At 38.3% G+C, this 23,798-nt stretch overlaps 2 protein-coding genes across 2 annotated transcripts in view; both read right to left on the reverse strand.

Annotated features, from left to right (window-relative positions):
• fto (FTO alpha-ketoglutarate dependent dioxygenase) overlaps positions 1-20,261 on the reverse strand; it is a 160,757-nt gene extending 140,496 nt beyond the window's left edge. The window contains exon 1 of the mRNA XM_065275782.1: positions 20,184-20,261. Within this exon, the coding sequence (XP_065131854.1) occupies positions 20,184-20,261 (78 nt within the window). The remainder of the gene's footprint in view (positions 1-20,183) is intronic.
• Positions 5,361-8,184, reverse strand: LOC135765111 (zinc finger BED domain-containing protein 4-like). Its single transcript, XM_065275789.2, has 2 exons — positions 6,758-8,184; positions 5,361-6,384 (listed from the first exon to the last, which is right to left on the reverse strand). Exons 1-2 carry the CDS (start codon positions 8,098-8,100, stop codon positions 5,883-5,885), a joined length of 1,845 nt encoding a protein of 614 aa, XP_065131861.2. The 5' UTR covers positions 8,101-8,184; the 3' UTR covers positions 5,361-5,882.
• Positions 20,262-23,798: the final 3,537 nt, after the last annotated feature.

The following is a 23,798-nucleotide window of genomic DNA, read 5'->3' on the forward strand; positions in this document are numbered from 1 at the left end:
AAGTACGTCTAAGCTGAGGTGAGAATGGGAAAAGTGCCCTTTGTGTGCTTCTTGGATATAATTACAACAAGCGGTGTATCAACGACTCGGACAGGGAGGTGAACAACTATAAAAATAACACTTGATCATAATTAAACTTTTATTATATACTGTGTCTATTAGTCATTATATTTCATTACGAGATTAAATTTATGATTTTTATAGGGCCGGGACTTTAATGCATTAATTAAGATTAATTAATTACACAAAAAATAACGCGTTAAACATTTTTAACGCATTTTAATCACACTTATTTTTGCACCGCAGAACATTTCTCATTGGATGAGTTTTGCCGGACCGATTATACTGGAGCACCAACTAGCGTTCATGACTTCAGACAACAACAAACCACAGTGAACATGAACGAAGAAGCTGATGAGATCGCTTTGGTTGGCCCCGTGGATGGGAAATTCTATTATAAAAAACGAATGGATGGAAGCGTCGATAACAGCATGGTTGTGTGTAAGCTATGCAACAAGGAATTCACATATCACCACAGCACATCGAGCCTCAAGTATAATCTCAATGCAAAACATATAGCAGCTAGCGTGGACATTAGCCCGACTCCGAGTACAACGATTTGGTTGAACAAAAATAAATAATATTTTGTTGCTTAAGCTTATGTATTCAGTCATTATTCATGGTATACTAAAAATCCATGTGAAAAAATAGCTTCTCAATGTTCTCAGGTCAAATATTTATATGTGAATAAAATGTGATTAATTTCGATTAATTAATTACAAAGCCTCTAATTAATTAGATTAATTTTTTTAATCGAGGCCCGGCCCTAGATTTTTATCAAAACACCAACTACATTTACCCATTTCACAATCCCACTAGCATGTTATTTAGACAAAATACATTTTTTAATTTGCATGCTGGAAAGCTGGCATTTTTACGCACACTTTTATGTCATTGGCTATATGCCACTGCTGTAAAGGCTTATTGCACTTTTACTGTTAACGATTATTCGATTGATTGATTGATCGTTAATTTAAACGATCATTGAATATGGTAAATTGCATAATTTGACATCCCTAATTGTCATGCAAAATTTTATTAATTTATTTGTGTCCATGACACGAAATGTATCTTATTTTGTGCCTTGAGCACGACTGTCTTTTTTGCGAAACTTGCACAAATTTCTATAAATAGTTTTTCGTGTCTGTTGCGCGGCTTTCTTTTTCGTTACATTTTATGTATTGTTTTCTCATAGATTTTTCCTATTTTCTTACCATTGTTGCTTGAGGTTGGGATTGGAATCACTTTCTGTTACATTTTTAGACATACCTAACCCAAACCCCAACTTTAACTCCAGGCGAGTTATTGACACGAATAAATTAATACAATTTTGATGTGAATGACTAAAAGTATCAAAAATTTAAGTTTAGTGGCATCAGTTGAACCATTTAACCTTCACACCAAACAATCTGACTCAATCCTGTTCTGTTTACCTCTCATTTACTGTCTTCCTAAAGACAGAATATCTTAAAAAAACAGACACTGGAGTGACAGCGTCAACACTTCCTCCCAGTCACCACGAAAACCCAGATTATCGAAGATGTGCGGGAGGGACGAAAAGATGATACATAAATTAATTAAAGTAAAAAAACACACACAAGCAGAGAATTAAAGTTGGTACATCTGTCAAGGACTCAGCTCTGCTCACTAATACTTGTGTTGGTACATTTATACCCTTGAAGTAAATGATCCGCTGTGTAATTGTCAGCGGAGGAGAGGAGAGAGGGATGATGGTGGATCCTGCAAGAGCCGATAAAGGAGCCTTTCCTTTCTTTTGAACAATGGAAAGGGAAAAAAAAACATTTAAAAACCTGGTGGTTTAATCCCCATTGTCGTCATAGAGCAGAGGATGCCATTACATATAGAGATAGCTCGACAGAGGCTGTCTGTGTGTGAGGAACAGAAGACAGTTTCTGTCTGTATGAGAGGAACCAGGTTTCTGGATTAGCCCAATCCATACATGCCATCAGTCAAGGGTGAGAAAGCCCGTCAGAGTATGAAATACGCAAAAATACACACAACAAAGACAGAAAAAGTCAAACAAACTACTTTTGACAATGGGATTAAGCACAAATGTAGTTTAGACAATGCTCAAGCATGCACACACACACTCTGGAACTTCATCAGAGAAGTATTAGGTCAGATTCATCAGCATTGTGAGTGTTACAATGATCTGGCTGTTTATAAGCAAAAATTACTGCATACGTCAGCTTTAAGTATTCAACATTAGCTGTAGTATGTGCGCGCGTTTGTTCTGTAATACTTGAGAGCCAGAAAACATTTCCACAAAGTAATAAAAACCACCTGAAATGACTTGTTAGGAGAGCTCTTAATACAAAAAAGGTTAAAATTGCAAGGGAATTTGTAATTGACATTTATTTTGCTTTGGAGTATATCCCATTGGATTATGGGAATGTCTTCTCCATGTAAGATACTTTCAGTGCAGAAAGATTTTACCAAAACAAACTCTTTTAAAAGGCTATGTAATTAAACTGGCTATTGTTATAGCTTGATCAGGTCAAAAACACGCTTATGAAGTCATAAAAACTTAGTACTTAGTAACTTAGCTTAGGATTTGGAACAGATTTCAGAACATGTTTTAGGTCAAACTCATATTTTATGGGTTTTTTTAATAAAACTTGTTGATGATATCTGTCGTATGTTAATTATGGTTAGATGATAGACTAGCACATTTTTTGTTTGGTTTTTGATGGCATGATGGGACATCTTCCATTCAGTCTTGTTAGAAGAACAGATGTACGCTCCATATCACCATAACAACTGAACTCAAACCACTAACCCTGTCTGATCTCATCTAAATAAACAAAGAGAGAGATGAGAGGTCTGGCCTTATAAGAAAAACAAAGAGACAGAGAGAATGAAAGAGAAAAGCATATGACAGACAGCAAAACGGTGAAGGCTTCTTTATGCAGGCCTGATCGTGTGGTTGACAGTAGTTTGGGGTGAACTTACAGCTGGATGACCAGAGCCAGAGAGAGTGAGAGAGCGAGAAAGACAGCAAGAAAGAGAGAGAAAGTATTTTGACAGAAAAATTACGCCAAGCATACCAACGTCGACCCCTCAAAAGACCTTCACTCACAACTAAACCAGTGTGTGTGTGTAGGTAAAAGCAGAAGAGACAGTAATGAGAGGCCAGTGTCATGCATCAGTGACCCTTCGAGTGCTCACACTTGCTCTCTCTTTCACTCCGTCTGCATCAAAACTTGAAACCAGAGCATCAGACGCTGGATAGCTGACAAGGTGTCATTTTACCTGTTGGTATGGTGATGGCAAATAAAAGTTGTGATGATGGCAAGGCAGAAAACTGCCCTCATGCAGTATGGTACACACAAATATCTAGATAAATCCTGAGCATTAATGAGTCAATGACCAACAACCACAGGTCTATTTTGAACCTGAGTGATAACAAAAATCCTAACCTCACTTTAAAGCTTTGAGAATTGTCTTGGGATGGGAACCAATCACAATGAAACGCAGGCTTTGCAAAAAGGCTGTTAATGAAGAATTAGGCTAAAAATTACAATGGACCCGACAGCAAACCCACAGCTTGTGTTGTCCTAAACCCAGAGGTAACGGAATCATGGGTTACTTATTCTTTTCACACTGTTCATACTTAACCAGGGGTTAAAGAGATAACCCTGGGTATTCATAATCTGACGTTTTACACTGTGGATTCTTTAACCCTAGATCAGTTGTCTCCAACCCTGCTCCTACACACCTGTCTGTAATTATCAAGTAACCCTGAACACCTCGACTAGCTGCAACATTCTAAACCTGCTTCATTTCACACTGCACGCTTTTGGCACTGCATTGTGGGGTTAAAGCCCAATTTTTAGTCGCACGTTAGCCGCAAGCGCAGTGATTGGTCCACCAAAACCCCTCCCGTCAGATAAAAAAACTGCTTCATACAGTAGGTATTTTTTTCCGTTTGCAACGATGAAAACAAAGATGGGCCAAGTTGAGGAGTCATTTACCTCAAACTGCAACAAAATTCGCTGTTTATTTACTTCCATCATTGCTGGTCTTCTCAGATCATACACAACAAGTTGCTGTTTCTTCTTGGTTTGTGGGTTAACTTGCCAAGCTGCTTATTCATTGACGGTCGCTCTGCTACTGTGGTTACACGCATGGATACTGCATAGCAGTTGGCTCGTGTGTTTGCATGTTGATGCGGACGACAACGCAAAAGTATAAATGAAAACCGATGCAGAACTCACGTTGTAGGACTTACGCACAACTATAATGAGCCCTTAACCCCACAAAAGCAGGGCAAACCCTGCTACTGAGCAGGGTTTCATAACCATGGGTTTATTTCAGGGATAACTCCGCTTCTATTTTACAGGTGTGAAACGATCCTTAACCTAAAAGGAAGGTTTTGGCAGAAGATAACCCACGGTTAAGCGCAATGTGAAAAACCATTGAATGGGTGCCCCAGAAAGGTGGACTCAAATTGTGGACTGTTGGTGTCCTACAGGAATAGGATTTAAAGGCGCTCTAAGCGAATTGAAGCGTTTTAGACCATAAAACATTTTTTGTTACATACCAGAAACATCTCCTCACTATCTGCTTGCTGCCTGTCCGCTGATCAAACTGTAAAAAAACGCGATCTCTGTAGACAGCCCAGGCTTCACAAACGGCAATATCAACTAGGGATGGCGAAAACGAAAAATTTTCTTGACCGGCCACCAAGCCTCATTAGCCGGTTGAAACCGGTTAACCGATAGGCCTATTAGTTTAAAATATGCTATGCTATTTAAAATAACAGCCATTTCTAGGTATGTGACAAAATGACGTAATACGCACGAGCGCTTTGTTCCCACGGCTGTGTTCCCAGCAGGTATTCAGCGCCAGACACGTTGGTGACTTAGGAAATCTGTCATATCTTTGCTTTGTGAATACCTCTAAAGCCCATATACTAGTGACATAAATTACTTCCTCACGTTGATTCTCACGTTCGAATTTCCAAGACAGCTGTCGTAAGAAGAAAGTTATAAGCGAAGCAAAATTTCTCTCGTGTTTGACATTGAAATCCTCTATGAAGGCGAGTATTTTTTTGTTTCAAACCAAATACTTTTTATAGAATATACATTTAACTAGGGGTGCACCGATCCGACTTTTTCAGTCCCGATACCGATACCGATGCCTGGGCTTTGTGTATCTGTCGATACCCGATACCGATCCGATACTATTGTTGAATTAATAAAAAACTGTATACCTTCCACCTTACCTTCTTTGAAGAGACTAAAGGCACCATTCTTTACTAACTTAACATACCCAGGACAAAATAACAGATGTTTGCAAAGTGTTGAATTATTATTTATTAAAAAACAATTTTGCATTCAAATCTAAAATAGAATGTAAACAAACTTCTTTAAATAAATAAAATGTAGCAGTGGAAAAAAACTGTGTATTGGTCAAACATACAATAGTAATATGACAGTTACCAATCACTGTAAACATCTGAATTCTTATAAATAACAATTGTGCATTCAAATATAAAATAAAATGTAATAAAACTCTTAAATTAAAATAAATAAAATGTCGCCTCAAGAAACAAAACAATAGATTTACAATAGTAATCAAACAGTAACCAAACATTGTAAACAAAAATATAAAGTGCAAAATCCTGCAAACAGGAATTTAAAATGCAACATAGCAGCTGAACCTTAGTAATAAACAAATGCTGAATAAACAAAGTTGGCGGAACAACAACTTGATCAGACATACAAATAATAATAACCAAACATTGTAAACATGTAGTGCAGTGTCACACCACCATCATAAACATGACCTGTGAATGCTCACTTAATCAGCAATGGCAAATTCTTTCTCATGAAGACAAGCATTTCTGCTCTCTCTGCTGTAAGCCTACTTCTCTTTTCATCCACAATGTTAGAAACTGTGCTGAACACTCGCTCACTTTCCACACTAGTGCAGGGGGCACAGAGGTATTTTGTGGCAGTGGCAGCAAGGCAAGGTAATCTGTATTTGTTGACTCCCCAGTACTGGTATGGGTTGTCTGAGGTAGCAATGGTTTTCTCTGCAAGATAACCATGCAGTTGGACTGCAGGGCTTGAGCTGCTTGCTGCACCAGGATCTTCAGACTCCTCCACAATTTGCTCAAACTCTTGCATAAAGCTGCTCGGTGCTGCTGCTTCCACCCGAGGGAACTTTTCCTGTGGTTCTGCGGCCTGTGATGGTCCGGCCTGTGATGCTCCAGCTGTGCTCCTCCTCAGGTCTTCCTCTAGTTCCCCTGTCAGTGCATCTTTTGCACGCTTTGCAGATTGTGCACTTGTAAAGTATCTGAAACAGAAATAAAACATATGTTAGGCTAAATGAAACACTTGATAACACTAAAAAACCTGAGGCTGGCTAGATAGATAGATAGATAGATAGATAGATAGATAGATAGATAGATAGATAGATAGATAGATAGATAGATAGATAGATAGATAGATAGATAGATAGATAGATAGATAGATAGATAGATAGATAGTTTTATCTATAAAATAAATTATATAAATAATTTGTATCAATTATATAAAGAATGTAAGCCTATATAATTTATATTCTAAATGTTAACATTTACAGCATGGCATCTCATCAAATACAGTAGAAATGTGGAGAGTAAAAAAACTATAATATAGACCTAATGTAATTAGTTAGGTTACATTACCTGTCTTTATATCTCGGGTCCAGCAGGGTGGCAAGTGCATATAGGGGTTCATCTTCCACAGTGTCGAAGCGTTTGTTGACAGCTTGAAGCAGGGTTTTTTTCATTGTTTTGATGCCAGTATCTGCATCGCCTTCTTTAGCAAGGATGCGTTTGAGGACCGTGACAGCTGGAATGACGTCAGCGGTGGAGGCAGTCGATGAGCTTACTTTCCGTGTTAGCTCTTCAAATGGTGCTAGAACAATGCTTGTTTTTTCTAGCAAAGCCCACTGGTTAGCGGTCAGTGTACTGGGCAGGTCATGGTCAGCAATGTAAGCACAGAGGACTCGCTTCTGTTCCAGAAGACTCTGTATCATCAAGTACGTAGAATTCCACCTCGTTTTGACGTCTTGTTGCAGGCGTTTAGGTTGCATTTGCATCTGAAGCTGGATATCCTGCAGCCTTGAATACGCAAGTGGAGAGTGTTTAAAATGCCCCACAATTTGTCTACCGATTGCAATGGCATCGCTCACACTCCGTTGTGACAGTAGTCCCTCATTGACTACGAGCTGCAAGCTGTGAGCAAAGCAGCCCAAGCTCCGCACTCCCATGTTTTCCATGGCCTTTTTCATGTTACTTGCATTGTCCCGAAGTATGACATGCACTTTGTTCAAAGGAATGTGCCACTTGTCAAGTATATCCGTAATTGCAGCCGCGATTGTATCGCTGGTGTGTGAACCATGGAAGTTTTTTGCTTGAAGCATCGCACCGCGTGCTGTACAGCTCGTGTCCAACCAGTGGACTGTTAAACTTAAAAGCGACATTGGACTCACAGCAGAGCTCCATATATCAGTAGTAAAGCTCATAGCTTGTATATCTTTAATCTCTTTCGAGACGTGTTCGCAAACTTTTTTGTACAGTTCTGGCAGTGCGGTCTCGGAAAAATATTTGCGTGATGGAAGAGAGTACCTCGGCTCTAGGTGTTCCAATAGGCGACGGAAGCCCTCATCTTCAACAACAGACATTGGTTGAGCATCTAAAACAATGAATTCTAAAACTTTCTGTGTAATTGCCGATGCTTTCAAGCTTTCCGCCGGAAACTTTTCGCGTCTTTGAAATGCATCCTGCAAAGTTAGTTGCTGGGCTGTATTTTCCGCTCCTTTTGTTTTGCTGAGCTGCAGGAATTCAGCGTGCTCCTTAGCATGGTGTTTCTGGATGTGCTTAATTAAATTGGTAGTATTGTACTTTGCAGTAATACCACCTCCCCTCGAAACATTTACTTTGCAGACATTGCAAACAGCCGACGAACTAGTTGGCGTGGCAAGCGTGAAATATCTCCACACAGCCGACTCTTTGGCTCGCTCCATGTTGCTTCTATTATGCGACCCGTATGCGACACACGTGAAGCTGAATGACGTAGATTCTGCTGCGACTGAAAAAAAAAACCCGGATCGGCCCGTGGATCTGTTAATTTTTCCGATCCCCGATCCAGCTATTTTGTCAGTATCGCGGCCGATATCCGATCCTAATATCGGATCGGTGCACCCCTACATTTAACTTGAATTAGGTGAAGTTTGGGATTGATTGTAACATTCGCATGTGCTTTTTTAAGATCCGCAAGTGACGTTGTTGTCAAAAGCAGAATCGCCCATTCAATCATATTGGCTTCCAAAACTTCTCCGTTTTTATCAATCCGTGCAGTATTTTTCAAAGTAATCATACAGAACGAAGGATTAGACTCTCTAGATTACATTATTGGCATAATTTTGTCAAACATATAAATAAATACATGCATGCAACATGCATGCATTTATTGATTTATGAATGATAAATTACATAATCATCAATTAATGTATTAATAATATCTGACAATTTAAATTGCTCGCCAGCATTATTAGTCAATTAAGAAATATTAAAGAAACAATTAAATGTTTCTTTAATATATAAAAATACAGCAATTTTATTTGAGAGGGCTTTGATTTCATATGGAAAGATATGCGTGGATTGATGCTCTGGGTTTAATTAATTAGTGGTTAATCAAAAATGATAACATTTTTATATATCTTTTAAAAAGATGTCATCTTAATCTTGTTGGGCTTTTAATTACCTACAATGTGGTGTTTGAATTATGCAAATAGACCAAGAAATGAGTTATGATATTTTAAAGTGTTTGGTCAAGCGGAAGAGGTCACAGTTTTTCATAGTTTTATTGTTTTAATTGGGTACAAAATGCCCCCTAATTTTCGAGATAAAAAATTCCATAACTTTCTTAATAATTATCCGATTTTAATAATTTAAAAACCATGTTAAAGTTCTTTTTTATTATCTATCATATGGTTATAATTATATATGAATTTTCTAGTATTTATATTTTTTTGTCACATACCTACCATTTCGAGCCGCGCCTGCAATTTCGCAACTTGCATCTCTCTGCGCTCTGCCTCCGGCTCACACACACACACAGACCTCACAACACTTTTTAAATCCCCTACAGCGCGAAACATAAGTCCCGCAAACGCGGCGCCGTGCTTAGTTTCGAAATAGTTTAGGTACTAGGTGATCGCGTTGAACTTGAAAATAAAGGCGTTTGTGAAGCTCATTTGAAAATTGCCGCGGCTCATTTAAGAAAATGACAGCTCAGAAGAGACTGCGCTTTAGTTTGGGGTAGTAATAATAAAGACATAGGATGATCATCATCACCTTTTCTGTTACCACTGAAATATAGATGTAATGTATTTCCAAATCTAAACCCATCTTATGCGGAATGTTGCCTAATAGACTGCAACACGATAAAACCAATGGATTAAACGGGCACCTTCAGAATGTGTAAAAGACGCACCGGCCAAAGCAGGTCTCGCACTGTGTTTGTTCTAGAACAAATGCAGCAAAGATATTTAATGCTTGTATGAGGCATATAGGCCTACGCTGAGTTTTATTTATTTATGATGAGGTGCGTTCTAATTAACAATGCAATGCAAGTAAACGTGCCGTGCTGGCGCCTTCATGCACGGACCGGTAATTATATACTCTGCTATATTTGCTTTTTATTTATTAAATACATGCATTTGGTTGATGAAACATTTATTAAAATTAAGATACAATTTATACAAAACGAAATTCACTTTAAAGAAATGCTTTCTACAAAGCAAAACTTAAAAATCATGGCTGAGGATTTACAGAAACAAAACTTACTCTGCACTTTACTGTTAGCCTAAAAGACATAAATGTTAATAATTTGGAACACAACCAGGAGAGACTTTAATTTTAATTATTTTATTGCTGTATTTTATTTACTATTCGAATAAAGGAATTTATCAAAAAATAGCCTGTAGCATTTACTTTTCGCAAACCTTGTGAGCATGCGAAACCAAACGCAGTGACCTCGCGCCAAATGTTTTTTTATTGGTTTATAAAGTACAAACAGACCAGTTATGAAAAACTGAGTGTGAGGGATTTGTTCACTTCACACAAAATGATCTTGGAAAGAAAGAGATGACTAACTGTAGTAGGGTTTAGTCCACTGTCTATAATAGCCTAATTTACAGATCCCTTTTTTTAACCGACAACCGACAACGTTGACCGGTTAACGTTGATACGGTCAACCATCGGTCAAACGGTCATCGGTTAACATCCCTAATATCAACAAGTGGCCAAACCTAGCATCACAAAACAAAACAAAGTATTCCAGCCAATAAACGACAAAAAGGATTTGGGGGTGGGGGTTGGGCGCGTTCATGAAAGCACGGAAGGGAGGGGGGGGGGAGTTAGCTACGCTCCGTCTGTCTGAAAACAGTTTCAAACGTCAACAATAACTAACGTCTCGCAGATTCGCTTAGAGAGCCTTTAAAGCCAGGTCTTATACCCCCAAATTTTCTGCTTATAGCAATAAGAAGACATTCCTTTTCCACAATTCCAAAGTCTGTGAAACGGGCACATAAAAATAAAACATAGTATGTAAAGTAGTTTGATGACAAAATGTGTCTTACCTGTTTAAATACACAGTGATACAAATAAAAAATAAACTCATGAATTTAATTTATGAAACTTTCTTTTTTTAAACAGACTGAATGGAACTTTAAAACATCTCCTTTTTATAGTGCCCAAAGTATCCCTCACAATTTTTTTTTTTGTATTATCAGTATTTTTATTTATACAGGATACCGTGCTAAATTGACAGCAGGTAAATCAATCAGATTCATGGGAACCTCTACAAAAGCCTTCCTCTTTAAACCTACTGCCTGTGTGCACCCAGCAGTAGGTTGGCAGGGCAGGATCTCCATTTTCCTTTCTGGCAAACAAAGACGTAAACACAGCCTTCCAACTGGCAGAGCTATGGGGCATTGCCTCGTCCCCAAACCACACACACGCCAGGTGCACAGGCCCACTTTCACTCCCCTCATTTATAGAACATAACTTATGATGTACAAATTAAGAGTTAGTGTTTACAGGCTGTAGTGAAAGTGGCCTCCTGTAGATCCAGTGTAAGGGGGACCTTTGGACTGGCAATAGGAAGCAGATGTCGGGCAAAGAGCTGCCATTAGCTAGTTTTCTTTACAAGAAAAGGTGAGCTATAACACAAGAAAATAAATTCACAAATAAACAGCAAAAAAGTAGCCTGCTGTTCAAGGCTGCAGTCAGAGGAGATGGACTTGGAAGACACCCAATGTTATGCATTGCAAAAAAAAATATAATATAACTGTTTTATATATAATTTTTATATAATTACACATTTTAAAACATTACAATATGAATACAAGACTTTTAAATCCTGAATACAATTTGAACAAATTTGACTGGACGGCCGTTAAAATTGAATTGTTGATGTAGGTTACAAGGTCAATCTTATGTTTATTCAAAGCATTTTTGAGGCCTATTGTTATCGATCTCATTGATTATTGACCACATATCACCTATGATCAGCCAATAGCTGACAGCCCCCCTTCCCCTGCTTTTACAGTTGTCACATACACATTGACAAACTGACTAGAAAACTGCTGAGCTTACGTCAATTAGTCATGTGACATTTGAAATATAATTGGATCACAACACCCATCACAATACACATACATTATAACTAAGGACGACTACAAATGCACTCCAAGTAAACATAGGGTCAAAATAAGTAACAATAACCATAATAAAAGCCATAAATATCTGATAAACACAGAATCAGTGAAGCCCTGTATAACATTTAATGAACAATATTCTATGCAAATACAATGGAGGCAATGTAAACAATAAAAGTTATTTTGAGGATATGGGGTGTGTAAGTGTGTGTGCCCTGATGATATAAAGGTAAAAAGCTTCACAACAAACAAATCAAGCGTAATCCACACATTGGATCAATGCAGCTGCTATATGCCTCAGGGTCGCCTTATATTACTCCTCAAACTTCATATTCACTCATTGATTTGCTTTTCAGAATAGTATATCACTAAACTCCAATGGGAGGACAGATAGAGACTGGGGACAGGGTCAAGCGCGGCTCGCACACACGTTAGCGTAATATTGATGTCCCAGCAGAAAGAAATGACTAAATATCCAGATCAATATCTAGTTTCCCTGCAACAGCCGAGCGACGAGATGGGGAAATATAAATATACATCTTTATGACCACAGAAGCCATCATAATGAGAGGGCTGAATGAATGTTTCCCTTAAGGTGAAGTGTTTGATTAGCGGAGGGCAGAGGTTAGTGCCGATATGCTGATACAGAAAAACAAGACTGACGGCTAGGGCTTGCGAAGGCTTTGGAGATGACAACAGCATGCACGGCACGTGTTAAACTAAGGCCTTCGTGTACATGGTAATCAAGCTTTAGGTCATTTGAAATAAGCAGATTATCGGGTGAGGGCTAATATAAGAAAATGAGACATTAACTTATACCAACTATGAAAGACTATTTATTTAAGAACTATGGCTGCACATATTTTTCGTTTCAGAAAATACATTGCAATGTGTGCCTCTGCAAAAGTTATATCACAGAACATCCAGAACTTTGATTTCAAAAGGAAATCTATTTTGGCTGCCTTTGCCAGTGTTACACTGTATGTGAACGGTTCAAACGAGGTCACAAAATTCTCTGTAAAAAACTTATATTTATCAATCAGTGCAATACAAGAAATGCAAGACAAAAGTTAAAACATTTCACATCTGGTGAAGTCTTCAAGTATTTCTCATATTGCAATTTACATCGCAGAAAAACAAGACCTTGTACCAGCCTACTAAGAATGCCAGCCTAACATCATTAAAAATGCTGGGTCCAGGTCTGAACAAAATGTTTGCTTATACAGTATACTGTCTGCCAGCGCCTAGCTTGCTAGGTTCCCTTTTGTCCTATTTACTTTAATTTTTAACTGCATGAGGTTTCCCCTTCAATTTTAAAGAGCACGTATTGTCCGATTCACGATTTTACATTTCCTTTCATGTGTAAGTGTGTACTAGTACATTTTAACGATAGGCAAAAGGTACAAACCCCAAAGTAAACGATGACGCAAGTTATCGTCTCCAGCGTAAATCTCTTTTTTTGGACTACAACAAACAAACAAACGGATTGTAGGCAACATTTTACTTCCTAGGATTGGTGATGTAGACAAGACCGACATTATCATAATTCCTCCCGCTTTGACTCACAGCCTGTAAGTTAACTGCTGTTAGCAACCAAATTCTTCAAACATGCTAAAGAGCGTCACATTTTCGGCTGATGTCAGAGGTATTCAGGCCAATCACAACGCACAGATAAGCTGGCCAATAAGGGATCCAGAGCTTTGAAAACTTTCATTGTAATAGGTTCACAAAAAAACAATGTTGCACATAAAAAGTAGACTAAAACAGAGTCAACAAAAATGAATCTAATCAGCATTTACTTTAAGGGCATGACTCACAGGGCTGTGTGAATGGATTCTATTGCGCTTTAAGTGGTTCACTTTTTAATCCACTTAAAGTGTGACACTGATTCTTTAAGCAACGACTCAATTACGAAAACGCGCTAAATCTACATTCCTTTTATTTAAATTTGCCGGATCAGAGGCAGATTTTGTTTAATTAAAAACAATTTAATGCCTAGTGTTATCCCTTGCCGTTAAATAGATGTTTCCACCAAAAGGGTATGGATCAGCCTAGACTTATTTACCGCTCTCAGCTATTGGAAAAGACAGCAGTAGACTCATCGTTCAGCTTAAACACACACTAACAGAACAATAAAAATGCTGAAGACAAGATAATGTCTTAACTCTTAATCAAACAAACACATATGCCTATATTCAATCACTCAGTGCCCACTCTCTCTCTCTTTCTCAATGGAGGCCTGATTAAAGGAACATTGATTGACCAAATCCTATAATGTGGACCTCCACACCACAATCCAATCCTCGGGCCCTGAATTACAGGCTCTGTGGGGTCCGTTACAGGGCCTGTGGCTGTGGGTGGCAGGTTGTGGCAGCAGTAGAAAGACTGACACGGCATTGCGGCAGTAAGTAATGTGAGTGTGGATTAGCGCTATGATGGCCTGATCAATACCGGCGGCTCCAACCATTAGGAATGCAGCAGGAAACGACCCCTTATGGCAATAAAGCACGGTGTCCGCCTGCTACTTCATTTGCTGCCTCCATTAGTGTAATGGCATCATTATCAACTGTGGCAGTATTTTTTCTAACACTCCCACCCTCCTTCACTCCTTCCCTCTCCTCTTTCCTCTGTTTTCCATCTTTTCAGATGTCCAGAACCAGAAGTCATGAGCCGGACGGCATTACCTTATTTTGTTTTATTTTCTCTTCACCTTTCACATCACTCAGTCTCCGGATATAAATCTGCCCCCGGTGCGGCTTGAACACGGGTCTAATTACGTATTCCTGAGTGTGTTTTATGTGGCTGTCCGACACTGTTTCTCTATTATAGACTCATTAATAGGACGTAGGCGCGTGGTGACGAACGGAGAGAGAGGAAAAGCTATGGGGGGAAAAAGCTGCTGATTATGCCGAAAGCAACACCACCTCCCGCTAAAACATCAGCTCCGACATGACAGCAGCTCGGCATTAGAACCTATAAATCGTTACCTTAACACTAATTTACAGAGGAACATTTTGTGGGAGAAATTGATTAATCAAGACTGGCTGTGTGGCCTCATAATCACGCCTGAACTAAGGCTAGCTGTTAATTTAACAGAATTGCCAAGGGGAACACAAACCATTTTAATGAGTGTCCAGGAGTGAAATAACCTAAACAGCTTGCTCCAGCAAACACACGAGCTGAGAAAGCCAATGAGCCGAGAACTCTCTGAGTGATAGGTTGGGAGGAGTGAAAGCCTCTGAACATCTGGCAACCCACTGTAACTCTTCACGTACGTTGCAATGATGTGCTTTAACTCTTATCCTTCATTACTTATCTACTCAGCTTTCACAGAAAATACTTTTTTTATTTCTCAAACAAAGGCACTGCTCATCACAATACAATGCTGACGTGAGTAAAATGCATTTATGTGTCAAAATGTGTCAAAAGCAGAAACGTAGGCCAACGTAGTCACAAGTTTAAAGAAATACAACATGTTTAACAGATGAAAGAACAATGAATAGCAATTGACTAATTCACAACTTTGATAAAATATTCAATTGCATTTATATAGCGCTTTTCACAATTCTTTAATTGTTTCAAAGCAGCTTTACATTAATAAAAGGAAGAGAAAACACATAAAAGTTAGTGGACAACAAAAAAGCAGAGTACAGCTGCTACGATTAAACCGTACTAGCGAGCCAGGGCCGGCCCTTGGGGTTATGGGGCCCTAGGCAAAAACATGAAAATGGGCCCCACTGGTGTAAAAATTTTGAAATCAAAACACACAAAAATTTATATATTTAAGTGTAGAAGTTTTTATTAAGTGCAACATATTATTAAGCAATGTTATTATAGCAGTGTTTCCGCTATATACATTCAACTGTGGCGGCCCGCCACTCCTAAAACATCCCCGCCATGCCTGCGGTTGTGGATAGAAGGGATACAGCAAACGAAATCTCGTTGGATGAGCACTGTTTTATCCTAATCCTTTAACCAAACCCAACTCTAAACACAAAATTTCACACGATTGTAGGATGTATTTGTATCTAATTTAGCCAGAACCGCTGTTTTCATCCTAATAATCCTACCTCCAAATCTAATCCTTAACTTTTCGGCATTTGCTGTATCCCTTCTAGACAAAACCCACAGCTCGCAAAAAAGCTACCGAAATGTCCGCTCTGCGAGACTGGCTGTCTAGAAATAAATTCCTTTCTGGATTTGCGTTGTTCACTCATTTATAAATAAATCTCCTAAAATATCATAATTTCCTCCATGGGTTTAGTTTCATGCACAAATAGATTTAAATCAACAGAGGATTATTAAGCTACGTTTCTGTTTTGAGAAATAATAATAAAATAAATAAGCCTATACAAAATATGTTGCACTTAAATAATTATTAAATTGACTAAACGAATAAAAAAGTATTTGAGTTTCTGTTCTTTTTTTGTGACGCGCTCTAAAACCAAAGCAGCAGAAAGCACGTCATGTTTTTAATGATTATAAATAAGCACAAGGTTTTCTCCTTATTGTGAGTTTACACAAATAAAAATACATCATTTGAAGTTTCGAATGTTGTTTTACTTTTATCTTTATGACTATAAATTTAGGGTAATTTAAGCTGCAAGGTCATCACGCATATGATGTTCACCGGCGCATATCTACACCAACACAGCGCAGGGCTGCGAGAAAAGACATTATTAAACTTTTGATTTAACATATTACGAGTTTTTTGGACATTCATTTGGAATCACTGTACTCATATTATCAACTTATCTGGCCATTAGTTATTCAGTATAGGCTAAGCGCAGCGCACTGCTGACCGCTCAGCTGTCAGTCAATCGTCTGTGCTTTAGATCTACACTCACAAAGGTTCACATTAAATGATAAGATATTTGTCCAAAAACAAAAGGCTAAATACTGAATCCTACTTATATGCAAGACATTAATAGTCAAATCTGTTTGTAAGGAAACTTGCATTATTCCCGTGGAAGAGAAGAACGTTGGTAATAGAAACTTGAGGCAGACGGTGAGACTGTTTTATCTGTTTTCAGACGAAACAGCAGGGTCGGGGTACCCGCGGGTGAACTGCATAATATTTGATCTAACGGGGTGTAATAGGCTATTCGCGTGTCATTTGTGTTGTAGATGCAGGTCGGGACTCAATAGACAAGAGTAAAATGCGGGTCTAACATCCAAGACCAAAATTCGACTCGTTTTTAAATGACTCGTGCTTATTTGTGTTTAAGATCTGTCTGAAGACCGGTAAAGGTTTATATTTAACTGCGCGATTTGCGGTGTGACCGGCTCGGGGTCACAGTCTTTATGTTAAATACGGGTGTGAAATAAAATTGCTGCTGATGTCGGATAACTGGTCGGTTGTTCTGTCATTCACAGCGGTGCGGATTATCAAACAGGACTGCATGACTTTGTAACAGCTCTGTACGCTAAACACGAGGACGAACTTGCAATGCACACTACATTAAAACTACAATGAAATATCCGAACTACGTTTGTAGCTGTGTAACGTTTTTTTAAGAAAATACAGTTTAGATCAAAACATAGAAAAGCAATATGCTATAAATATAAGGCAAAGTAAATGACAGCGTGAAAATTATAAAAAAATACATGTTAGTTTACTGTAGCCTATATTCTACATTAAACATTTTTTTTACATGTATAATCATCATGGGCGCCCCCTGCCGCCACAGCTGAAAAAAATCCTAGAGGAAACACTGTATAGTGCAACAAACCTACAGAAATGTATCAATACAAATATCATGGATATTAATACAGAATAATAGGATGATATAGTATTCTGTATACTGTTTTTGAACCCTACTATAGTATATTATTTAGTATCTAAGAATTTTACTAAAGTTTATTACAGTAAATTATATAGTATAATATAGTCTTTTTTTCATAATCGGTTCATTTAGAAAGGGTGATGAACATATTTCTTATGTTTTTAAATTAGCATACACATTAAACAATGTGAAGCAGAAAATACCTTTACTTTGTGATTGCTTTTCTCTTTTTCTCTTCAGCTCCTAAAAGGTACGGTTTTAATGCAATAGTTTGCCAAAGCCTACCACCGCAACCTTACTAAAATAAGTCTTGTTTTTATCTTTACTGAAAGATGTAACGTAAACATTACGTTCTAATATGATACTACATTACCCATAATCCCAAACGTTTTTTTTTCAAGCATGCGCAATGAGACACACCTCCGCAAGCGCAATTGCATCATTGACATTATGGAAATTACTTCAATCTGCTCCTATTTTGTTACTGTTTTATGTATTTATTTATATAAATGTTTTGCATTTATTACCATTTAACTGGTGATTGTTGTGTGGAAAATATATATCCTGTTATTAAATCCCTGTGGGTTTTTTCAACCACCGACTTTGTGATCCCTATTTTAATCCTGCGCATGTAGCACGTAATGCCTGCTGATCGCGTCAATGAGATTTGTGCAATGACAAAATCATTTTATGCATGGAGGGCCCACTTCTTGCCAATTGCCTGTTGGACGGGCCGGCCCTGAGCGTAGTAATAAGGGAGCCGTTTCCCGGACAGGGTTTAGCTTAATTCAGAACTATGCTTTTAGAAAACAAACCATAGAAAAAAAAATACTGGTGTGCATCTTGAGACAAAACAATGCTACTGATATATGTTAAGATATGTCCGTACAAGGTGTTTTTAAATTAAGCCAGCTAAACCATGCATTTCAGTCTGGGACTAGGATAAGCCCTGTCCGGGAAAAGCCCCATTTAACACATATAGAAGAAAGTTCTAAATTAAGCCAATGTCAGCTAAATCCCTGGGAATTGAAAAAAATCCTAGGAGAAAAAAACATGTTGTGCCCATATTCCAATAAAATAGGCAAAGGGTTATTTGAAAACTGAATACTACTTTAAGGTTATATTTGCAATGTTACCTGGAACTGTGATTGTCCAATGTCCCTAATCCAAGTATATGGCCATGTAGGGCCACTTCTAAAAGAATGAAGTCAGTCTTTAATAAGCTATTAGTAAACAGTCCTTCCTTTCAACAGCAGGCTACAGCATGATAATGTAAGTGGTCTTTTATCATGCACATGTGCCACATATGGTTAGGAAATGCCTGGCAGAACTGAGCAAAGCATAAAAGTATTTGTTTAAATGGATAGTTCACAGGCTCTCTAGTGACATCTGTCCAAATCCCTGTTATTACGCAGAAATGCACTAATGTTTATAGCTAAAAGTCTAATTTATTTTATTGTTATGATTACATGGATCTGCGTTTTACATCAAGGAAATACCCACAATTCGCTTAATCTGAATAATCTGGCATTTCTGCCCTCATCCTGGTAGTTTTGTGAAAGTTAGATAGAAAGATGTCTGTTTATCTGTTCACCTGTCTGTCTGTCATACAGACTGAGGAGCAGCTGGATCAAGTTCACAGTGAGTCTGAGGCTCATATGTTCCCAGCTGCAATAAACCAAAGGAACCACGTACTACATACGTCAAACATTATCCACAAACATGCCATCAGAGACAGAGAGATGATCCAAAATGATCACATAATAGATAGAGTGGAATATAAGACTTAAAAAGAGGAATGACAACAACCTACTAGCATAAACCCTTCTTAGCTCAACTTTGCTAACTACAGAAATGCCACACTACTGATATATTCCCTTGAAAGCACTTTGGTCAACGGGAGTTGTTTTAAATGTGCTATAGAAATAAAGTTTGTATTGTATTGTATTGCATTGCAAACCACAACATCTTTACCATCTTAACCACAAGATTATGTTGCATGTAAAAACAAACACTTTAAAAATTTAAGAATGGTAATGACTACTGTCATCTAATAAAACAAAATATAAAAAGTAAAATAGACCCCCCCCCCCCTAACACCAGGGACCCGATTGTTATTTCTCTGTCATTGTCTCTGAATATTCATAAATAGAGCTCAGCTCACGTATGAATTGCGCGTCTAATCTTAAACAATCCTATACGTTCCGCAAATTAAACAAACAAAGAGACAGAGACACCTGAGGATTCATCTTCTCTTGACTTCATTCATTACCACCATGATTTATCTGACTCTATTGCTGCCATACAACATTTTTACAGCAAACTCCAGCGCGTGACAGTCACGAGAACACTCCCCTCGCGCCGGGCTTGAACTCAAGCGCATGTACCGGATAACGGTGCATGCACAGACAGAAATCAAACGATAAAAGAATGACAACATCACTCGGGCAATGAGCAGCATCAGACGCGCACACTTCAGATGAACACACACCGCCAAAAAGCGCATGCAATATCGTCCCAGACACAGTGAACGGTGTCTTACAAACTCTGTTACTACATGTGGTGCTTGGCAAACTGAGAGAAAACTACAAGCGATACCTTTCTCCTCTTTTCCCTCTCACTGTCATCCGATCTTTTCATGTTCCTGGTGTACTGTTTACGTTGCCTCGGTCTCATCGCGCGCAGTGCTGGGAAATGTAGTCTTTGTAATATGGCTGTAGTGAGACGAATGTCAAGTTGGTATTTTAATAAAAGCCTAATAATGTTTTATCAATTGGTTGTAAGCGTGCGTGTTAATGAGTGTAGTTTCGTTGTTTTAAATTGAAGGTTTATTTTAAAGCCGTCACCAGATATCCGTTCAGGACTACATTTCCCAGAACCCTCGTGCCAGGAAAACCCACACTTGTAATTTGACTCAAACCGGAAGTGGGTTTAAACGAAACGTAATGAAATGCAGTTTTTTATGAGAGGTTAGCAATAGATTCCGTGCCCGTTTAATGTTAAACGAATTATTTTTATAAATGTGCAAGAAGTATATTAGTAATCTTTTAACACGTGGTGGTGACCCTGTTTTTACCATGAAGGTCAGGTGTAAAGCTTTTTTAATGTAATTAAAATAAGCCCATATGAGTGTAAATTAATAAGAAATAATTGCACTGCAATTAGGTTGAAAAATTTGTCGCTGAGTTAAACCAGAACAGTTTTGCCACCGTTAGTACTCCCCTGGGGTCTACTTCTGCCTTCAATGAATGGAAATCGAAAACAGCTTTGCAACTCCTGCAAAAATAGTAATCGTGCTTTGAGCATAGTCCAAAAACTCAAGTCTTGCCAGGTCTCTTACAACCTTTGCCCAGGTGCTGTACAGCTGAAGATAGAGGGGCCCCAAAGCAGATATTATATTTTCCAAAAACACCTCTTTGAGCTGTAACAGAATATGTAGCAGTATTTGTGTATGACATGGACATAACCCCCACTGAGCATCTGAGGTCAGCAGATATCTCATAATGCATTTGAAGTGGTGTTGAAAAGTTCTCTGCTGGTTCCAACTGAAGACGAAAGGACCCGGTCTGTGAAAGATATACAGGCGCAAGCCTCGCAGAGGAACGGTTGGTATTAAAAGGTTTGAAACACCTGCTATGTATTAGCATTACAGACTTTGATCAGTGTCTTCATTAGACTTCTTTGTAATCTCTCTTCTTTTACGATAGAGCCGACCCAGGCGAGCCTGGTACACAGATTGAACACATGTGTTCTCTTCACCTGTCTTGTAAAAAGCTCAAAGCACTCATACTTTCAAAGATTTCAGTGTCTCTGTCATCTTGTTGCAATAAACAGGAGGGCTCTTTTGATTCCTATTTATAACCTACATTTCCGCCCTTCTCTTTAAGCTTTAGATGGAAATATGTGTTTGAAAAATACCTTAAGCAAAGTGACTCCACATGTATATAAGAGCATAAGCACATGTGTCTATGGGGGATTCTTTTGTAAGTCAGTAGAAAGGAAATTATTATTCTGTCATACTTTTTTAGGAAATTAAGTTCATGTCTGTTTATGCTTCATGTCTGACTCGCATTCGGTCAATTAATTTTGCTTGTGTGTGTGTGTGTGCACACGTGTGCGCGTGTTAAACCATTTCTCATATATTACAACTGTCAGTCAAGGCTTGTTTAAGAGCTTAAAACTTCAGAGAGCTACGCCGCTAGTGGCGGATTGGGTCTCATCTTCACGCCAATGGCTGTCAGCCTGTTCTGCGTCCAATCATGCATCTCGTCACATGTTCAAGAATACTTTAAATACGTGATTAGCAACTTAAATGCAGGTTGAGGGCAGCGTGCTTTCAGATGTGGTACAAGCTTGGATGGAAGAAAAAAGAGGGAAAAAGGAAAACTTTGAACTCCTGCAGCTCATCAAATCCTCCTTGTCTTTTGTCTGGCCAATTCTCTGTTCTCACTTTTCACCATGGGGGATGTTATACGTTATTGTGCTGCATTTGCGGCGAATGACCTTCTGACAGGCCTGCTTTTACCCCCGCAAATATAATAGGCATGTAAAAAAGAAAGACATACTGGGATGAAATCAAAGGTGAATAAGAACTTTGTGCCAGAAAAACAATAAGGAACATTAAAGACAAATTCAGTAACCATTGTTCCGAGCCCAAATATTAGAACCAGAACCTGATGCGTGGTTTAAAAAAAAAAAACGCTTAAAAGCAGTCTTTCCGTTAAATAATGATAGGTTTCCCCTTTAAACGCATATATTGGGCCACCTATACTTTATTGTAGCATTATCAAGTTGTGATGTGGTTTCTTCTAAAGACGTGGTAAAGTCTGGTAAAAATTCTGTGAACATAGTAATAGGGGTTCCCAAGAGCATCATGCACACTAAGACTGTTGTTCAATGTCGCTAAAGACCAATTTCGTCCTCCCCACATCCTGCCCGTGACCATTTCTTTGGTGTCCTCCGCAATGCGCCTGGGAGAAAGGGAGGCCTTTTGATTTTTATTTGTATTGAATAGGCATATGGAACAGGCATGAGTCTCCCCTGTGCCCTAACCTTCAATGATAAGCTGTAGGAAACTGTTATTTGTCAGTGCTATAAAGGAGATTGCTGCCCAGTGGTTTCAATTAACTTCAAAGCACTCTTCCCAGGCAGTAATAGTTATATCAAAACCTGAACTGTATTATTTAGGTTCCATGCTGGAGCTCTCAGAATGATTATGCACCCTTTTCAAAAGAGATTTTCTTTTCTTGCTGACTTTATGCATTCTTACCTCTCAATGCCATTTTTTCTGCTGCCAGTTTTATTTTCATATTTTGGTTTGCATTCCCTTTGTATGACACATTATTGCAGATATCAAATGAATGGTTGGTCTGTGGCGCAAATCATTAATATATTTACAATCCAGCAGTACCTGGTTAACCAATAATACCTTATGTAGTTACAGTTTTTTTCGATTGCTAAACGCCAGTGGGCACAACTGGAGTCACATGTGCAAAACTCTAACTACAGTCTGCAGTTTTCAAAACTTTACACACTTATTCCATGACTTTAATCACAACCTGCACAACACTGTGGATTTACAGCACTTTGTTCAAATGCTAACACACTGCTGTCAAAACTGTGAATCACACATTCAAAACACAATTGATTTCAGCCTTGTGCCTTTCAAACACTGCTGATTGCAATTTCATATAAATATAAATTCCAATTTCATATATATATTTCATTTATATATAATATTACCTTTCATGTACTTTAAGTTTCTACCTTTTTTCTCATTACTGTAATTCCGTAAATTACTACAGACAACTGAAGCAAACTGCTAATTTTCATTTACCCTAAAAAATTATGATGTTCTAAAAAAAATATTGTGATAAATCAATAAATAAATCATTCTTTAAAGAAAACATTACTTGGTGTGACATCACTGAAATTGTTAAAACTGTAAAGATATAAAGTTAGTATTTTGTGTATTGGTGTTTGATGTTAGTGTTTTTCCTCTCAGTGTGTTGTGAGTGACAGTGTGTGTTATCTCAGTGAGGGTTGTGTTTAGTGTTTGGCTGCACGGAGCTGTTTTGAGCCATATGTTAAGAGTTGTGCTCAGGTGACTTTTGGTAGTGCAGACTGTAGTTAGAGTTTTGCACATGTAGCTCCAGTTGTGCCCACTGTCGTTTAGCAATCGAAAAAAACTGTAAAACAAATAGGGGCTGTTTC

This window comes from Paramisgurnus dabryanus, chromosome 2 (genome assembly GCF_030506205.2).
Source record: "Paramisgurnus dabryanus chromosome 2, PD_genome_1.1, whole genome shotgun sequence".
In the NCBI taxonomy this organism is placed as follows: domain Eukaryota; kingdom Metazoa; phylum Chordata; class Actinopteri; order Cypriniformes; family Cobitidae; genus Paramisgurnus; species Paramisgurnus dabryanus.